The 17,755-nt window shown below is 39.4% G+C and overlaps 1 protein-coding gene across 20 annotated transcripts in view; it reads left to right on the forward strand.

The window, feature by feature from the left end:
• NRXN3 (neurexin 3) overlaps window positions 1-17,755 on the forward strand; it is a 704,846-nt gene that overhangs the window by 30,228 nt on the left and 656,863 nt on the right. For all 20 annotated transcript variants that reach the window (XR_009114569.1, XR_009114570.1, XM_058025830.1 and 17 more), the window contains 2 exons: window positions 8,958-9,396; window positions 14,383-14,766. Coding sequence is in view for 18 of the 20 variants with exons in the window: in XM_058025830.1 (XP_057881813.1) it covers window positions 8,958-9,396; window positions 14,383-14,766 (823 nt within the window). In the remaining 2 variants the exon portion in view is untranslated. The remainder of the gene's footprint in view (window positions 1-8,957; window positions 9,397-14,382; window positions 14,767-17,755) is intronic.

Below are 17,755 nucleotides of genomic sequence, written 5' to 3' on the forward strand. Positions count from 1 at the left end.
TTCCATGCTATAGAATTTCAAGAGAGATGAGAGGAGAGATCCCGGAGAAATGTCAGTGTTTTCAAGTTTTTGCACAGAGCAAAAAGAGGGGTATTAAAAATGAAGTTTAAAATCCCATAGTATTTTGGGCTAGGCATATTGAGACAGTGTCATCCTGCAATGGGAGTTCTTCAGCAGACCCAGAGTGTCTTTGGTCCCTCACAGAAGGAGAGCCTAGCTGGAGGGATGCCTCTTTCTTTGGCTGACACTGCAGGTGGTGGGAGATGTCAGTGCCCCTGAGACCTTTGTGCTAAGGCTGAGGGAGGGACGCATGCTGGGATGCAGCACTCTCAGCTTTAAGCTACAAATAGTGACACCATCCTGCTGCAGTGGCACCACTTTCAGGCTTAGCCTGTACAGTACTAAATCCACTAAATGCTTCCTCTGTGGCTGTAAGCTCATTGTTACTTGAACTGTGCTCACTTTTGAGCATGTGCTCTCCCAAATGTAATGGTAAATATTTTCACTTTTTTTTTTGCTGGGCAAGTGACAAAAGCATAGAAGACGCTGCTGTGGTTGGCACAATTTGCTGAGCAGTTGCTTTGCTTACACTGGAAACCTCAGCAGAGAGACTCCTGGCATATGGATACTGGACTTCCTTCTTGCCCCTTCCAGGGGTATTCTAGTGAAGCAGGCTCAAGGCATATTGGCTAGGGAAGATAGGTTGTGGGGGAAAAACTCCATATCTGTGAGTGAGGAATATCTATTCAGTATTCTCACAGAAGACTTTACACATTAGTGTTCTCATTAAAATATATTTTGCCACTGAAGTGAAAAGCTGAGTGAAATTAAGAGTTTCTGTTCCAAAGGAGTTTGATCCAGCTGACATTTGTTTTCACTGTTGCTGATAAGATGAATTTTTTAAAAATGTAAATCCATGAAATCTTCAAAACTTGGTGCATGTGTAACATTCTGGTATTTTCTGAATCAAATTATTTCTTGTTGATTGAGCTGACCCCAAATAATCTGGAGCCAGTTTAACACAAACTACATTTTCCAGTGCAGTTCATATGACCCATAGTGCCCTTGTGTCCATTCTCCCAGAGGGACCAGAGTATTGGTTAGGCTGCTTTCTGGCAAAACCAGTCATGTATCTCTGCTGATATCAGGTGGGACACGGACACTGTGTCTGTCAAAGTATTTTCTTAGGGAGTGGAGTCCGGAGATAAAAATGGGGGCCATTACTGAAAGTAAATGCAATGCCTGAAAAATACTGGTTTATGTTTTGGTTAAGTTCATGCAAAAACTTTTCTGTAAAGTTCAATAAAACAAAACTTGCCATTTTTGGTTTGTTATAGATTGGAGTGAAGCATTCCATTACTAATTCTCTGTAAGGGAAATGGAATTCTCTGTTAAAAAGTTATCCTGATGGAAGCATTCATCCAGCCATACTAAACAGATTTATTTCCTTGTGATAGGTCTTTTGTACTTGCACAATCTTAGGTGGATTGAAAATTCAAAGAAATCACTAAATTGAGTGGTATTTGCTAAGTCATTGTCTGACAGATTTTTCAGTGTAGTAAGGCTCAAGCATTAAATGATCAATGGGCCATCCTAAAATAATTCCTCTCAGCCTTTCATATGAAATTCTTAAGACACTTGACAGTAATCATTTCCTCACTTAATCATCACTGAACCAAGCTTGACAGATTTAGCTTGTGCTTGCTAGACAAATCTGAGATTTCAGGACGCATTTGGGAGGAGCAAAATATTTTGTAACTGGCTAATGTCTGTATAAGCTCACTACAGAACTGAATGTAATTTAAGTCAACTCCTGCATACAGATAAAGAAGCTACTGTGATAATAATTATTTTTTTAAGTGTTTTTTATTTAAAATTTTAATTTTTTTTTTATTTAACTCTCAAGCCTTCATTTGCTAGGGAGGTGAATTGTAAATTTAGGCTCTTCAAATTTGTGAGGTGTCAATATTCTGTTATTATAAGGTTTATTTTTCCTTCCTGTGCTTGAACACTATAGGAAAGTGTTTAGATACGTAATAGACAGTAATTTGCTTTTTCACATGTTCCTCTACTCTCCTGTTCCCCCCCGCCCCCCCCCCCAACACAAAATCATAGAAAATACAACTAGAATGGATCATTAGAGGTTGTCTATTCCTTTGCACTTCCACTGTCCCAAAACAAAACCAACGACATCTATGTGAGTTTTGACGGCAATATTTTGCCTGAAATTCAAGGTCTCCGGGAAGTGTTGCTGTTCAGACAACTTCTTCCAGTGCTTCACTGTTCTTAAATTAAAAAAGCCTTTCTCTATCGCTTTTCTTACTGTAATTTTTTGCTCATTATTTCTTGTCCTTTTCAGCATGGATACAAAGAAGACATTGTTCCTTTCTGCTTTGTAGTAGACCTTTTCTATTTGAACACTTTATAGTGTCTCCTTTCAAATTTCTATTTTCTAGACCCCTGATTATTTTCATTGCTGTAGTCAGGACTCTTTCCAATAGTTGCACTCCTTTCTTGAAGTGCAATTCTCCAAAGTGAACATGAGCTCCAGTAGAGTACAGCACTGTCTTTTTCTGTGTCTCCTTACATTCCAGCATGCATCTTTCAACCCATCCAATGAATAATTTTCTATGTGTAGCTAACTTTATTTCTTCTATTTTGTTTTACCTCTGCACTAGGCTCAGTGTAAAACAGAATTTCCTCACTGTTGTATATGGATGCATATTTTTAAACTACAGACATATCTTCTCTATGTCCTTATATACAGAAATACATCTATGGTACAAATTACTTTTTAGGGCTAGAATGAGACATATCTGTGTCTGTGGCACAAGTGAGGAACATCACAGCTGACTGTCTTGGCTTCCCTTGTCCGGCAGGTTTTTTCTTCTCTGTTAATAGGCCAAATGGAGGTTGAATAGAACATAGAGGAAAGTTCAGTTTGTGCATCTCAATCCACAGTGAAATACCTTAAAGACTTTGCTATGACTTAAAGGTGAACTATGTTACTGTCAAATACCAGACAGTTAATTTTTTTACCTTTGTATTAAAAAGAATCAGCTAGATTTTCAGAAACAGAATGAGAATTCTAAATCTAATTTCTTAGGGTATTTTTTAGCTTTAGCAGTAAAGACAAACACTGAGTGAACACATATTCTTTGTTAAAAATAATTCAGATGAAATCTAGGCTTGCATTGCTCTAGTCAACATTGCACAAGTTGTATTTGAGTCTTGACTGTTTAGTTTTAGTTACTTTTCATCCATGTTCAATGAGTTACTTTACACAATCGGTAAATTTATCTCTTTCAGTGTGTGGGGAATGGTGGTAGTGTTTATTATCTGAATACAGTTATCATCCTAGTGGAACATCAAATATGTGTATACTAGGTATCCATAGTTCACACAGTGCTGTTTAAATAAGTGTAGGAGCTTTAGTTACCCATTGCTGAAGACTTGGTCACTTGATACACAGTCTGTCCCAGACACAAAGTGCTGCTAACCCAGTGTAGTTTTTTCTACTTGCTTGTCAGGGAGGGCTAGGAAAACACAGGTCTAATAAACCAATGGATAAACTGTATTTTTTTTCCTGTAGGACCTTGCTTGGTTATTTGTAGATGCCTTTAAAGAAGTTTTAGGCACTAGCCTGATTTTCTAGCAGTTAGCCTTTGTGAGAATTGATATGGGCAGTTGGTGAAGGGGTGCAGCCTGGGACAGAAAAAAGCAATATCCAGGGTGCAATAGGTGAACAATTTGGCTGGCCTTCAGAGGTGCTCTTCCTAGCTAGCTAAACATATGCAGCCTTCAGGTTATTGCTCTTTTTCGTGATAGTTCATGATGGTAGTCATCTAATTTGCCGAAAGCCATTCCCATTTGGAGCATGCTTGTGTCCAGCCTGTACTGAAAATCGTGTTTCCCGCTTCATAACACCCACTTGGAGAGGAATTTTTATATTGGCTACTGGCCAAACTTAGCACATAATTTTCCCTCCTTTTTTGTTGTTCCCTCTCTATCTGCAGCTTCACTTGATTGCAGAGAGATGCTTTTCATCATTGTGAAAAGCCATCTGATTAGAGCTGTCATTAACCCATGAGTGAAACTTATAAGAAATTTAGCTGGAGAAATTCCTTGAATGCTTCAGAATTGCAGAGTTGCCATTTTAAAGAAACCTCAAAACTAGATTGCGATTTTGTTTTAGCTCTTCTTAAAACAAGCTCTTCTTTCTCAGCAGATTTATAGGAAACGTGATTTAATGTATATATTTTTCCCTCAGAACGTTTTAGATGTCGTGAAATCCTACTGCTGATTATTAGGACAGTGTGTATCTGCCCCTTCCTGACCATCCATTTATATTAGTCTAATTCATTAGACAGAGGCATTGAATGGTCAATATTCCTTGGTTAAAGTGTATTTAGAAACAGTCCCCATGGAAAAGGAAAAAACCATTGTTTTCATTATTCTTATTTAATTTTTGCAATATAAAGTGATTTTAAGGTTGGAGGAATGAAGGTTACTTTTTAAAAGTTCTTAGCTTTTGCTAAGTTCTAAGCTTTTGCATAGCTTTTGCTAATAATTTTCTTCCCCTTTTTCTTTTCCACCTTTATTCCCAAAATAAAGGTGGCTATGTCTGTATCAGGAGTAATGTCTTGACTCCCTTAGACCTTCTCTGATATACATATCAGACCTGGGATGAATTCAAGCTTGTGTTAGTTTTAACAGGCAAGACTGGCATTGTTCAGAAGGCACCTGACATAAATGTAAAGTCTCTGGGCACTGCTTTCATTGCTCTGCTTACTTCTGATTTGCTTTTGGAGCCAGGTGTGGCCCTAGAAGGCTGTCCTCGAGAGGAGCAGCATTCTGAGACAGTCATGGCCTCATTTGAATTTAGAGCAGTGGGTTTCAATAGGTATTTTGGCATATACTGAGGAGCCTTCAAGTTACTTCAGAGGTTGCTTGTAAAATGAGACTACAAGATAGGAAGTGCTATGCAGATGGCAGATTCTACTGCTAGCAGAAATCTTGTTCAGTGAAACATGCAGATGTATCTTCTGTGACTTGCAGCAGGTGACTCTAAGAAACTATTTCTTGAAACTTATATATTTGAGTTGTAGAATCAGGCTTTTTTGTCCAAGGCTTTTTGCTTGCCTTCCTTTTTAGTGGTATGTTTTAAGGTAGGATCCCGAACATGTAGAAATATAAAAAAAGCTTCACTGAACACATTGATGACAGGTCAGACCAGAACTGATGATAGCATCTTCTCCTTTACCAGGCAGATTTAGCAGTTGGGAAGAAGTGCATCATCTGTCCTGCAAACTGCACTGAAGCCTCTGTTGGTTTCATTAAAACACAAAGATTCATAGGTTATGAGGCCAGAAAGAGCCATTATGATAATCTAGGCTGATTTGCTGTATAATTAATTCCTGTCTCACTATGTCTTTTAGAGGAAACAAGATACTATTTTAATTTAAAATTTGCCAGCAGCAAAGAACACACTATAACCTGTAGTAAATTATTTCAGTAGCAAATTACTCTCATGTAAAAATGAGTCATAATATTTTAAAATGTGAATTTCTCTAACTTCAATGTCTAGCCCCCAGATTTCATTGTCCCTTTGTCACATGCTTTGAAGACCCCTCTCTTGCCAAATTCCATTTTCTGCACAGGTACTTGTAGATTGCAATCAAATCACATTTTAACCTCTGCCTATTAAACAGACTGAATTTGAATGTTCTCCACTATGGGACATGCATACCAGTCATTTAATTTTATTCCCTCCTTAATCTTGAACCTTTGCTTTGACAATTGAACTGTTATTATCAGAAGCTGCTGTAGCATTTCTCCATTCCTGCCAAGGATTCACATTGGTTTTACACCCAACCATTATTTCTATTCTTTTATTGTTATGAGAGTTCTGGTGCATTTGATTATACATCATGATGTTGATGTCCAAATATGTCTGTCAATAATATTTCAAGTCACCTATGGAAACACTTGCACTTCTTCCATAAAGGTGCTTTTTTTAGATTTCTCAAGCTAGGTATTTTGTTCTGGGGGCTTTTTTTGTTTTTTTAAAGAAAATAACTTAGAGCCACTTTTGACTAACAGAGATTCAGATTGGGGTGGATATGTTTATTTGTAAAGACTGAATTCAGAACTCTTGTATCTATTCAGCAGCCTTCCTCATCTCCTCCCCAGGTCTTCCTTTTTACTTGCTTTCTTAGTCTCGTCATCCTTGGCCACAGATTCTTCATTGTTAGTCACTTTCTTGATTACAACTAACTTTATGTAATTTTTTTCTGGTTCTTTTGAAAGCATTCTGTCACAAGGATTCTCCAGCTGTGGTACTTGTATGATTAGTGAAACACAAAGCAGTGGGAAGACTGGGTCAAGATGCAGTTTAGAGGAGTGTTGGTTTGACCAATTTTTAGTGGTATCTTATAAGGGCAGCTCTTCTTCCTTAGAATCATTAAAGCCACAGCTTGTTCAGGCCTGGCATTCTCTTGCCCACCAAAGCAGCTCCATGCTGTGGGGGAACCAAAAGGCAACGGTGCACCAGAATTGTAAGCCCTCATGGGCCTGGAGAATGGTCAATCCATGCACCCAGGATGGTGTCTTCAATAGTGGAGGGTGCAGGTGGTGTTTAGGGAGAGCACAGGACCATGGCTGCTGTCAGTGGCGCATTCCCTGACGTTCCTGCAGCACCCACTGCTGTTGGTTTACAATTGCTAGAAGATGCACTCCTTCCTTTTTCTTTCAGTATCAGTTTGTGGACTTGCTGTCCATTGTTATTTCTGGTTCTTTTTGTGTCTTCTGTTGTACCCTACTTCCATGACCTCCCCTGGCAGCAAGTACCACAAGTTCACTACCCTCTGTGTAAATAAGTACTTCTAAAAATCCATTTTATGCTGATTTCATACAAGTTTCAGCAAGTGCCTCTAACTCTGTTATTACTGGGTTTAGCAAAGAGCAGTCCCACATTAACCTTCTCCATCTTCTGTAAACTTCAATCATATTTTTCTCAGTCCTCTCCAAATATGAGCTTGGCCTTTTCAGCCTATCCTCATAAAGCATCCTGTTCCATCCTTTTAGTTGCTCTATTTATTTCTTCGTTCTCCTTGAGAAGCAGAGACAGGACTTCATGCAGTGCTCAGAACTAAAGTCTGACTGAGGTCTCATTGTCTGGGAAGAGAGGAGACTCTAATGCACCCCCTTGCTGTGTCAGTGGAAGGAGGTGTATGGTCTCTCTAATGAGAGCATTTGACATGATTAATCTGTAGCATAAAACTACTACAGTCCCATAAATTGAAAATGAATTTTATCCCTGTTGCAGATATTAATAGCCTTGATGTTTCTGATGCCTGTGTGAGGGCAGAGCACGTTATTAGGAATTGGACCCAGTTACTGTGGGTCAATACTGTCCTCTGCTGGGAAGAGCTAGAGCTTTGTGCCATTTCTCCAAATGGGATTTAACAGCTGGCTTCGCCTTTCACTCAGCGTTTTGCCTTTGAAACAGAAAAATCTGACTGCACTGGGGAAATTCTCCTTTAATGCTTAGAGAATGCTGGTATTTTTGCCAGCTATGAATGTATCGAATCACGATTTAATTCATTTTTTTAATCTAGAAGTGACCTAATTTATAAGCTTATCCCTCATTCTTTCTCTTATTTGCCTTTTAATATTTACTGCATACACATTTCTCTGACTTTCCCGTCCTAATAGTAGAAGAAGTAACAGTGAATTTCTCCTTTCCCTTCTATTTCCATAACAAACTGCTGACAACTCATCCTGATAAGATTTTGAAAGCAGAAATCAAATATGTATATATATATGCTATATGTGACAGACACAAAGTATTTTAGAATAACTCCTTAGAAGAAATTAGAGTCTTCAGTAGTATCACTGAACAAGAATTCAATAAAAATTGTGCTAGTAGCAGAAGCAGTTTTACTTGCTGTACATGCCAGCTCTGCATTTAGCAATTGTGGAAGGTGATTGAGAGGAAGTACAGTTTACAAGTGTTTCAATTTTGTGCCTTCTCCAGCTCCTGCCTCTGTGAGGATGACATGGGCCAGAGAAGAGTTTGCTTTCCAGGAATTCATTCTGAACCTGAGAGAAAGAGGAGAGTAGGAGGTCTGGACTCCTGAGTAAGCGAGGCATGCTCAGGAGTGCTTGTCTGTTTTGAGACTCTTCTCTTGGCTAATTTCAATCCATGTAGCAGGAATAGACCCCAGAGTTCTGGTCCTTAACTCAGACAATGTGAGAGTCCAGGCACTGAAAATGTACAGGTTTTTATGTGTTAGCACAAAAAATTGTTGGTTTCTTGGAAGTAAGGGTAAGCTGTAGAGATATTTCCATGCCAAGCTTGTGTCAGTAGTGATCTAAAATTTCTTGCTCAGATAAATTTTTAGTCTTTGTTATCTTTTTTTTCAGGACCCACAGGGCAATCACTAACAGTTCACAGCAACTTGCTGAAATTCTTTTGCATCTCTCTCCTGGTAGTTAAGAAGGCTATAGGAATAATAGAGAAATGACAGTGGTACTGAGTTCCCTGCTGTGGCTAGTAGAGATGGACATGGAGGTTATACTTTGTTATGTATTTTGTATGGGATTTATGCAAATATAACAGCATGATACCAAACACACTCTGCATTTTATGTACAGAAGCTTTTACAGCCGAGCGGGCCTGTGGTAGAGTTAATTGTTCTCACTGCCCTTCAGTTAAATATTGTCTTCTGACTGCTTATCTGATCTAAAGTCATTGCAAAGTGCCCATTGCTGTCATTTCTATACACTCTTCTGGTTCAACTTGCTCTCTCTGTCAGGATGTCAGACTCTTGCACTGCCTCCTTTCCTCTCCCCACTGCCTTTTGGAAAAAGTTTATCTCCCATGGCTAAAAGTAATTGGGGTGTTTGTATTGTATGCAGGATTGATGTATGATACTTTTCCTTGTGTCTGGCAGGTTGTTTATAAGAATAATGACATTCGTCTGGAGCTGTCTCGCTTGGCACGGATTGGTGATACTAAGATGAAGATCTATGGGGAAGTGAAATTCATATGTGAAAATGTGGCTACGCTGGACCCCATCAGCTTTGAGACACCTGAGGCCTATATTAGTCTGCCTAAATGGAATACCAAGAGGATGGGCTCCATCTCATTTGATTTCCGAACCACTGAACCCAATGGACTGATCCTTTTCACCCATGGCAAGCCTCAGGAGAGGAAAGATACAAGAAGCCAAAAAAATACAAAGGTAGACTTTTTTGCAGTTGAGCTTCTAGATGGAAACCTCTACTTGCTGCTGGACATGGGCTCTGGGACCATTAAAGTCAAGGCCACCCAGAAGAAAGCCAATGATGGAGAATGGTATCATGTGGATATTCAACGAGATGGAAGATCAGGTAGAGTTATAACTTTTTCTTAAATAGATTCATATTTCAGATTCAGACCTTGGGCTATGTATTAATTCTCAGAACATTCAAAACCTGTTAAATATGAGTCACCTCCTTAACAAAGCATAGTGTTATTCCAGTGGTATTTATCCAGCAAGGCAAAGATGTGAATGGTTTTTGTTAAATGTTTTCATTAAATGTGTAGGGATAATTTTGAATAGCACATCACAGAGGTTATCGATTAATATTTTATTCACAATCCTCAGATATTCTGGACATATATTTGCAATTGCATGCATAGTTAGGGTGATGATTTCTTTGTGGGCCATGGTAAGGTTTAAGGTCCTTCAGTACCATTGTTCTCAGTTTGAGAACTTCTTCCTGATCTACCTTGGGATTCAGCATTTGGGATCTTGTTAAGAGAAAAATAAGAGTAATGGGCACAATCAGTAACAAAATTATGGCAACAGATGAACATTTTTATCCCGTTCTGTTTCCCTTAGTATCCTGTAGTTTTAAGCTAGGTTTCATTACTCTTTTGAATGACAGATTCTAATCTTAAAATCTGAGGCAGCATTCAGTGGATGTTTCTTTCTTTCTTCACAGCTTCTCATTTTCAAATATGGGGTTTAGTATTCTAAAAATATATTTACCATGCAATTGCCAAGAGATATTTTTATTGTTTCCAGTGCTGAATATCAAGCTAACATTTTCATGATCTACTCTGAAATTGTGTAGGAAAAAAAAGCTCAGTTACTGTAGCTTCATCTAGAGAATAACAATTGTACTTCAGTTTTTTCTGAACAGTTGGTATCTCAAAGCCTTCACTTCAAAAGGAATTTTGCTTACATTTGCCAGTGGATTTGGGATTTGTCTGGTGATCTCCACATGATAGTTTTAGGTCCCTAATTTTATGTTTCCAATTGCTGAACACTATCAGTACAGGGAATCCAGTGCTAGAATTTGCTTCCCTTGAGTTTTTAGAAGAGCTGACTTTGAGATACCATGCAAGGCCTAGCTGTTTGAACAGGTTTTTGCCTGAAGCTGTTTTTTCCTTTGATGATGTGAGTAGTTTCTTTGTATTTGGCATGGTGCTCTGCTTGGACTTAATATGTGTGGTTCTATGTTGCTATCTCCTAAAGACATCGATAGGAGCATTTTACAAAGGAAGCCATAAATAAATAAATGGAGCTTTGATTTCTTTAGAATTGCTAAAATTTAATTAACTTCCAGGGGTAAACTCAATTAGCTGTGTTGCATACTGACTTCAGTTTTGCTTGCTCCCTTGGGGACTGTGTCATCCCTGAAGAAGCAGCTGCAGAGGGAGAAGAGACAGAAATGACAGAGGCTCTGTGCAAAGAATGTTTGCAAAGCCCTACCAAGAAGGACACGTGTTAATTTGGACATACTCACGGGAGGGTGTGGCAGACACATTGCTACTTGATGGATGACACTGTAGGGTTGACTTGTTTTCACTTGGCAGGGAGGTTTATGGTATTCTGGACACTGATTAGAGGTAACAGATTTTGAAAGAGTTCTCTCAACAAGAAAAAACGTGTTTGTATGATGTCTGGTCTTTTTTTTTTCTTTTGTTTTTTCTTTTTATTTTGTTGTGTTCTCTGTTCACAATGAGTACTTAATTAATGATCCCAATGACTAATGTCTTGTGTCCTGAGAAATGCCAGGGTACTGGCATTATTTTCTTCACATTTCTTCACGTACCTTCAGTCACTATTATCCAATGACACTTTGGATAAGTGTGAGAAAGGAGTTCAAGACCTCTTCTTAAGTCCTTGGATTTTCTTCCACATGTGGACCAGATAATGGTTACACCCTGAAGGTTTTCTCCTCCCTGTATAGATGACTACAATTTGGAAACTGAAAAATTAATTTACTTAAGCGGGGCTAAGAACATGCTTTTGAGTTTAATGAGTGAGTAACTTGCAAGTTCTCATTCTCATTACTAAAGCAGCAAGGCTTATGTTAGGGGTCATCTCTTTCTGTTTTATTCCCATTTCTATAACAGTCCAAAACTTCAGGTTCTGCTGATCTAAAATAGCTTAAAAATCCAAATTTTCACTATTACAGTGCACTAAGGCAGGGAAGCTTGGCAGTCATGCTCAGATAACCTCTGGCATCTCTAGTCCCCTTAGGCCTTGTGTATACTTTGGTCTGTGTTGGCTGCCAGAGCAGCAAAACCTGGTTTTATCTTTGTACTCTGACAGACGCTGGCAGCATGGACATGGACACCTAACCTTTCTGTCCTTTCTTAAAGGTTCTGTAACCTTTCTGTCCTTTCAGAAAGCTCCCAGCAGGTTCACAAAACCTGTCACAGTTTCTAGCTGGGGAACAGTGAGCATTTTATGCAGGATGATGTTTTTAGGTAGTCATCAGCTACAAGACATACATGACTTGCCACCTGACTAGGCACTACAAATCTGACTAGATTGTTTGGTTTACAGTTGTGTCAGTGCACTGTTTGGTGTGCCTGTTCTGCCCTCAGGGGGTATTTTGGTCTGTTTTTCAGTCCAGCACCAAGAGGAGATGGCACTGCAGAGGACATGCTTAGATGCTTCTGATTTCTCAAGATGGACATGGATCTGCTCTAAGCAGAGTGAAAAACAGGGGATTCTAGAGGGAAAAAAAAAGAATGCCAGCTTATGGAAGTCCTCCTTTCTAGGATCAATACTGGATTTCTCCATCTCAGCAGCTTGATCTTAAATGCACTGTTCATCCAAACTACTGCCATCTCCTTGCAGGAGTCATTGCAGGGTACAAAACACTCAGAAATTTAGGTTGCTGTCTAGCCTATTTGTTGTTCACCATATCACCATCTTTCTTTGGGTTTTGCACGCCATATTATCCATTATTTCTTGTCTTTTGGGGGTTTCTTTATCTTTGTGGGATTTGCACATGTTCATTCTCTCCACAGCAGCATCTGTCTAGAGCTCAGCCCTCTCGTGTTTTGGTTCTAAGCTTTAGAGTAATATGTACTCTGCAGGCTGCTTTTGACAAATAGCAGTGGAGATTATGGAAAGAGAGTTGTGTTCCTGTGGCTCCGTGACATGATGCTTGTGTGACAGTATGTGTATTGTCACATTTTCTCTTTCCTTATTTTATAAAAGAGAAAATGCCTGTGGTGCTCCAGCTTGTTGATACAGAATGATTCATCAAATAACTGTGGTTCTCTTTGAGCCTTTAATTTGTAATGCCTCTGTTGCTTCTGACACTCTGCTGCCTCCGATATTATTCCTCAATTATTGTGGAAAATCACACAGATGGAATATCTTGTGTCTGTGTCACATATGCAATTCTCTAAGAAGATACTTCTTACAACCGAAGAAAAGGTGTGTACATAATTGTACTTTCTTACAGAGACAATAGAGTTAACTCTATTAACTCTTCTTCCTTATTGTAGGGGTGTCTGATAAAAATCCAATGATGTGGAATTAATCTTAAAGCTTGGATAGTGTCTCTGAAGACAGACTGTCTTAATGACAAGGCAATTCAATGTGATGATTTATAGCTAGGGAGAGCGAATTGCTGATTTTTAGATGAGTGTCTGGTGGGCAGATATCCCTATCACAGAAACTGATGAATGCTCTTCAGAAGAGTACACTGTTCTGGAATGTGTGAGATGTGCATTATGTTCCCTGTTTTTCTTTGGATGCACTGTCTGACCTTAAACAAGTCACTTTGCTTTTCTGTACGTGTTTTAAATATTCTGATTATATTTCTGTATTATATGTTCTGATCATTTTATGTGCTGGGGCAATTTCTTGAAATATATGAGAATGCCCTCAATGCAGTATGCCCACATTTGATGTGGAGCATATGGAAATTATCACAGTTTTAATAATAACTGCTGTTCACATAAAAGTTTGTCTCTCTCTTTCTCAATTTTCCTGTATAAAATGGAAACTAGAAAACTTTCTTCGTAAAGCTATACAATATTTTATTTTGTGACAAACTTCCGGAGATTTCTATTTCAGTTTAGACTTTCTTCAGGATCGTGTACAGTTGAGCTTTGAATGTCTTCAGTCTGGTAAACCTCTTTGAGGTTTCTCTTTCTGTGTTTGACCATTTTCTATGGAGTTGGAGATTCCCTTATGTTGTGGCTTAAGAAAGGTACTCTCCCATTCAGTGGTCCTGTTGAGACTCTGCAAATCACATTGCTCACTTGCTTCCCCTGGCCGTGCCTCTCCCAGCTACTGCAAAGAATTCCCTCTGTTCTGGCTGGAACCAGGACACCCTACTGCAGCTCGTGTCTCTTGCCACTACGAGTTCACAGTGCTAATTCTTGCTCAAGGTTCAATTTGTCTGCCATATCTCCCAGTCCTTTTCTGCAGAGTTACTCCTTAGCCAGCTGGTCATTAGCCTCTACTTATGTGTGAGACTTCTGGGATTCAGGTCTTGTAGGACTTTGTGTTTATTGGTTTTGATTTACAACAAACATTGTTATCAGTCCTGTGCTCCACCTTGCAATGGTTTCTCTAAATGGTAACCCAATGCATCAACCATTCTCTCCATGTCATTTATAAACGTGTCTATGTTGGTCCAGGTTTGGAGGGATTGGTGAAGTGTTTTCTGAAAGAGCTGTATAGAGGGGTTTTTTGCATGTCTTTTTTCTCTCCAGTCTTTATGCCATCGAACTCCTGTGTGTTCTCAATAAGTTTTGTCTTTGCCGGATGAATACCACTGAATAATGCTCAAATTTTAAATGCTCTTATTTATCTATTGAATTAGTATGCTTCTGACTTTCTAATGCAATTTGGGGTATAGACACGTGATCAGTTGCTGCACAGAAGTACTTAGGACCTGTGGATCAGGAGGAGAGGGAGCTGTGAGAGACACTGTTAAAATGCCATTTGGGTAGGAAAGAATCTTCACTCTCCTGTGCTGAACTTTAAACCTCACTCAGTTACTGGGAAAAAAAATTAACTGAACTGAGTCTGTAGCTGAAAGTGTTGATGTCTCCTTATCTTCCTCTTTTAGGTACCATATCAGTGAACAGCCGACGCACACCGTTCACCGCTAGCGGGGAGAGTGAGATCCTGGATCTGGAAGGTGACATGTACCTGGGTGGGCTGCCAGAGAACCGGGCAGGACTCATCCTTCCCACAGAGCTCTGGACAGCAATGCTGAACTACGGCTACGTGGGCTGTATCCGAGACTTGTTCATTGACGGCCGAAGCAAGAACATCCGGCAGCTGGCAGAGGCGCAGAATGCCGCCGGGGTCAAGTCCTCCTGCTCCCGCCTCAGCACCAAGCAGTGTGACAGCTACCCCTGCAAGAACAATGCAGTCTGTAAGGATGGCTGGAACCGCTTCATTTGTGACTGCACCGGCACTGGCTACTGGGGTAGAACATGTGAGCGAGGTAAGTTGTGTGTTCTGACTTCAGGTACACAAAGCTGAAGGTGTGTGTGACAACAAGAACAAAATCCAGTGTTCCCATAACACTATCCCCTGCCCTTGTTGGTCTTCCTAATGGTAAGTTCCAGTCCCCACAGTCGAAAAACTTCCTTCTCTGATTTGTTTCCTTCCAGTCTTTTCCACCCTTATTTCATGAACTTACTTGGCCACTTCCCTCCCTAAGCCTTCTGAAGATCCTGTCTTCAGGTGCCAGAGTTTCTTTAGCTAAGTATGGTTTGTCTCCTGAGGTGGAAAATGCAACTGCATATGATAAGTCTCAAACAAATTACTGGAAACTGTAGCAAGTGTGAAATCTAGTTATGTAGCTCTTTCCTGCGTGAGATGAATCCCAGTTCTATCTGGGCTTCCTTTTTTTTTTTGTCTAGTAGAATTTCCTTGATGGCTGTTTATGAGTAAAGTCAGCTAATGGGATAGTGTTACAAGCAGTGTGTCTCCAAGTTCAACTCTGGTAAGGCAAATCTGGAAGAGATTCATGGGAGAGTCTCTGCATCTTGTTGATACTCTTACAGATTGTGATTTAAAGACAGATGATTTGGAGATATGAGGCCCAGGTGATGCTTGTGTAGGCAGGCACATTTTCTATGTGTTATAGATCACATGCAAAGGATTTACCAATGGAAGATACTTGAACTATGTATTTCTCAAGTACATAGGTGGTTCCATTAATTGTTGTTATCTTTTTAATGTTGCTTCCACCATCAGAAAGAAGTAGGTGAGTGGTTTTACAGAAAAAGATGGGGCTAAGATCAGTTCCAAAGCACTCCCAACTCCCAAGAAGGTGTTTTCTTATATATTATTTTTATATTTCTGTTAATATTTGGCCATTAGCATTGCATTCAGGCTAAACTGCATTCACAGTACACCCAAGAAATAACAGTAAACCATTAACAGTCTTAGGGCTTTCAGTCCCTTCTTTATATCACCTCACTTGGCACCATGGTGATAGCATGTGTCTTAGAACTCAAAAGTCAGATATTTTTGAACTTGCACTATAAATATTTGAGCAACACTTTTCCCATTTAGTGCATTTTTAAATATTAATCATAGTAGCATGCCAGTTATGAGGAAAAACATGAAATTTAGCTACATTGCATAAAATATTAGGCATAATTGAGGTTTGGAATTTATTCACTCTACAGAGGATTTTCTTCACTGCAGAAATTTTCTGTCAATGACCAAAATCCTTCCTATATGGATAGGATTTTTAGGTTTTCAAGTACAAGATCCGTGATTGTTTATAAAACTGCTCACCGCCAGAAATTCATTGCATGCTGCCCTAAGCAGCAATAGTAGTTAATTGCCAGTGGGCCTTAAAACAGCTGAAGCATCAATACTGCCATCCATGCTGGGAAAATGTAAGATTGGATGAAAATGTAAGATTCATGGGCATCAGCTATGCCAATGTCAGCTCAGCTGTTCTCTCTTTTGAATACATAGGATTTGAAAATTCTGGGAAACTTCAGATAGAAGTTTCCTTGGCCCTAGCCTTGGGAATCGTTTTTGCCAGTTGTTGTGTGATTAGGTTTTATACAAACATGATAAAAGGAAGCATTACCATAAAGGTATCGTTCCCCCAAAAATTGCATGTGTTTGCCCTTGGTCTCTATTTAGTATTAGGAGTGACCAGCTCTGTGATTCAGGGCTTTGTGCAGTCTGTCTCATGCCCATCTCCTAGGCCTGGCTCTCAGAAGAGAATCCAAAGCTAAAAATGACATAAAGAACAGGGTTCATGTCATGAACCTTTATATAGCGATGTTGTTAGCTTTTACTATTTTTGTTGTCAGTGAAAATAAATCAGTAGGTTAAAGGCATATAAGCATTTTAATTTGGGAGAAATGAATATCAAGTCAGGCCTGAGATCTGTAACTTGACTGTGCTCTGGTGTGCATCAGTCTGAATTAGGGAGATACATTTATGAATTAATGTCTAGCACAGGAACTTGAGGTCATAATAAATATATTTTAGAATCTGAGTGTATTTAAGGTGAACAAAACTGTGATGAAACAGTTCAGGACAGTAAAAAAGATGTATGCAAACATTCTAATCCAGAGAAACTAATTTTGTCTGTAACTACAAACCACAGATCCACTGGACTAAACCACTGCTTTAGTCCAGTGCCCGGCAAAACATGGCACTATAATCCCTGATGCTCCTTGGCAATGTAAGAAGGAGCTCACAGGGAATAAATATTTGAGACTGGGTAAGTGAAAAAATTTGTACAAGTTGAAGTACATTTGAGTCCAGAATATTTATGTGGTGTTACATAGGAGCTTCATACTGCTCTGATATAAATGCTTAACATCAACAAATGCCTTAGTGCCCACTGATTTTGCCTCCATAAACAAAAAGCATTGCAGGCTACCGATGATGCTTTTCATTCTCCTGGTCTGACACCCAAGGATTACTTGAAGTCCTGATTACATCTGGTCTGTGATTCTAAAACTGTTGGAAGGAGAAAGGTTGAGATGGAGCCTGGGAAGGGAATCAAAGTGAGGGATGCTGCCATGCCACGGTGCCATTGCTGTGTAATGACTGATGAGCTGCTACAGGACTGGGGGACAGCTAGGCTGGTGCATAAGGGTAGAAATGAAGAAGAAGGAGCAGGCTAGATCTTCTAATATGGGACAACTGCTGTGATTAGTTTGCCATCCCAAAGTGAGGGATGGCAAACTTTTCCAGTTTGCCATCCCTCACTTGGTTTTCTTACACTTCTGTCCTGCTAAAAGAGGAATGTAACTCCTGCAGCCCAAGATGTATGATCAAGGGTTTAGGGGCAGGAGATTCTAGAATGAAGAATCTCCTGTGCTTGGTGACTATCAGGAAAATCAGTCTTTATCACAAAGCAAAGCACATACTTAACATTAAAGTACTAAAAATAGGAAGGACATACATACAACTCTTGGAAGAGAAGCAGATAATTAATTTGTTGTTGA

Source organism: Melospiza georgiana, chromosome 6 (genome assembly GCF_028018845.1).
Source record: "Melospiza georgiana isolate bMelGeo1 chromosome 6, bMelGeo1.pri, whole genome shotgun sequence".
Classification (NCBI taxonomy): Eukaryota; Metazoa; Chordata; class Aves; order Passeriformes; family Passerellidae; genus Melospiza; species Melospiza georgiana.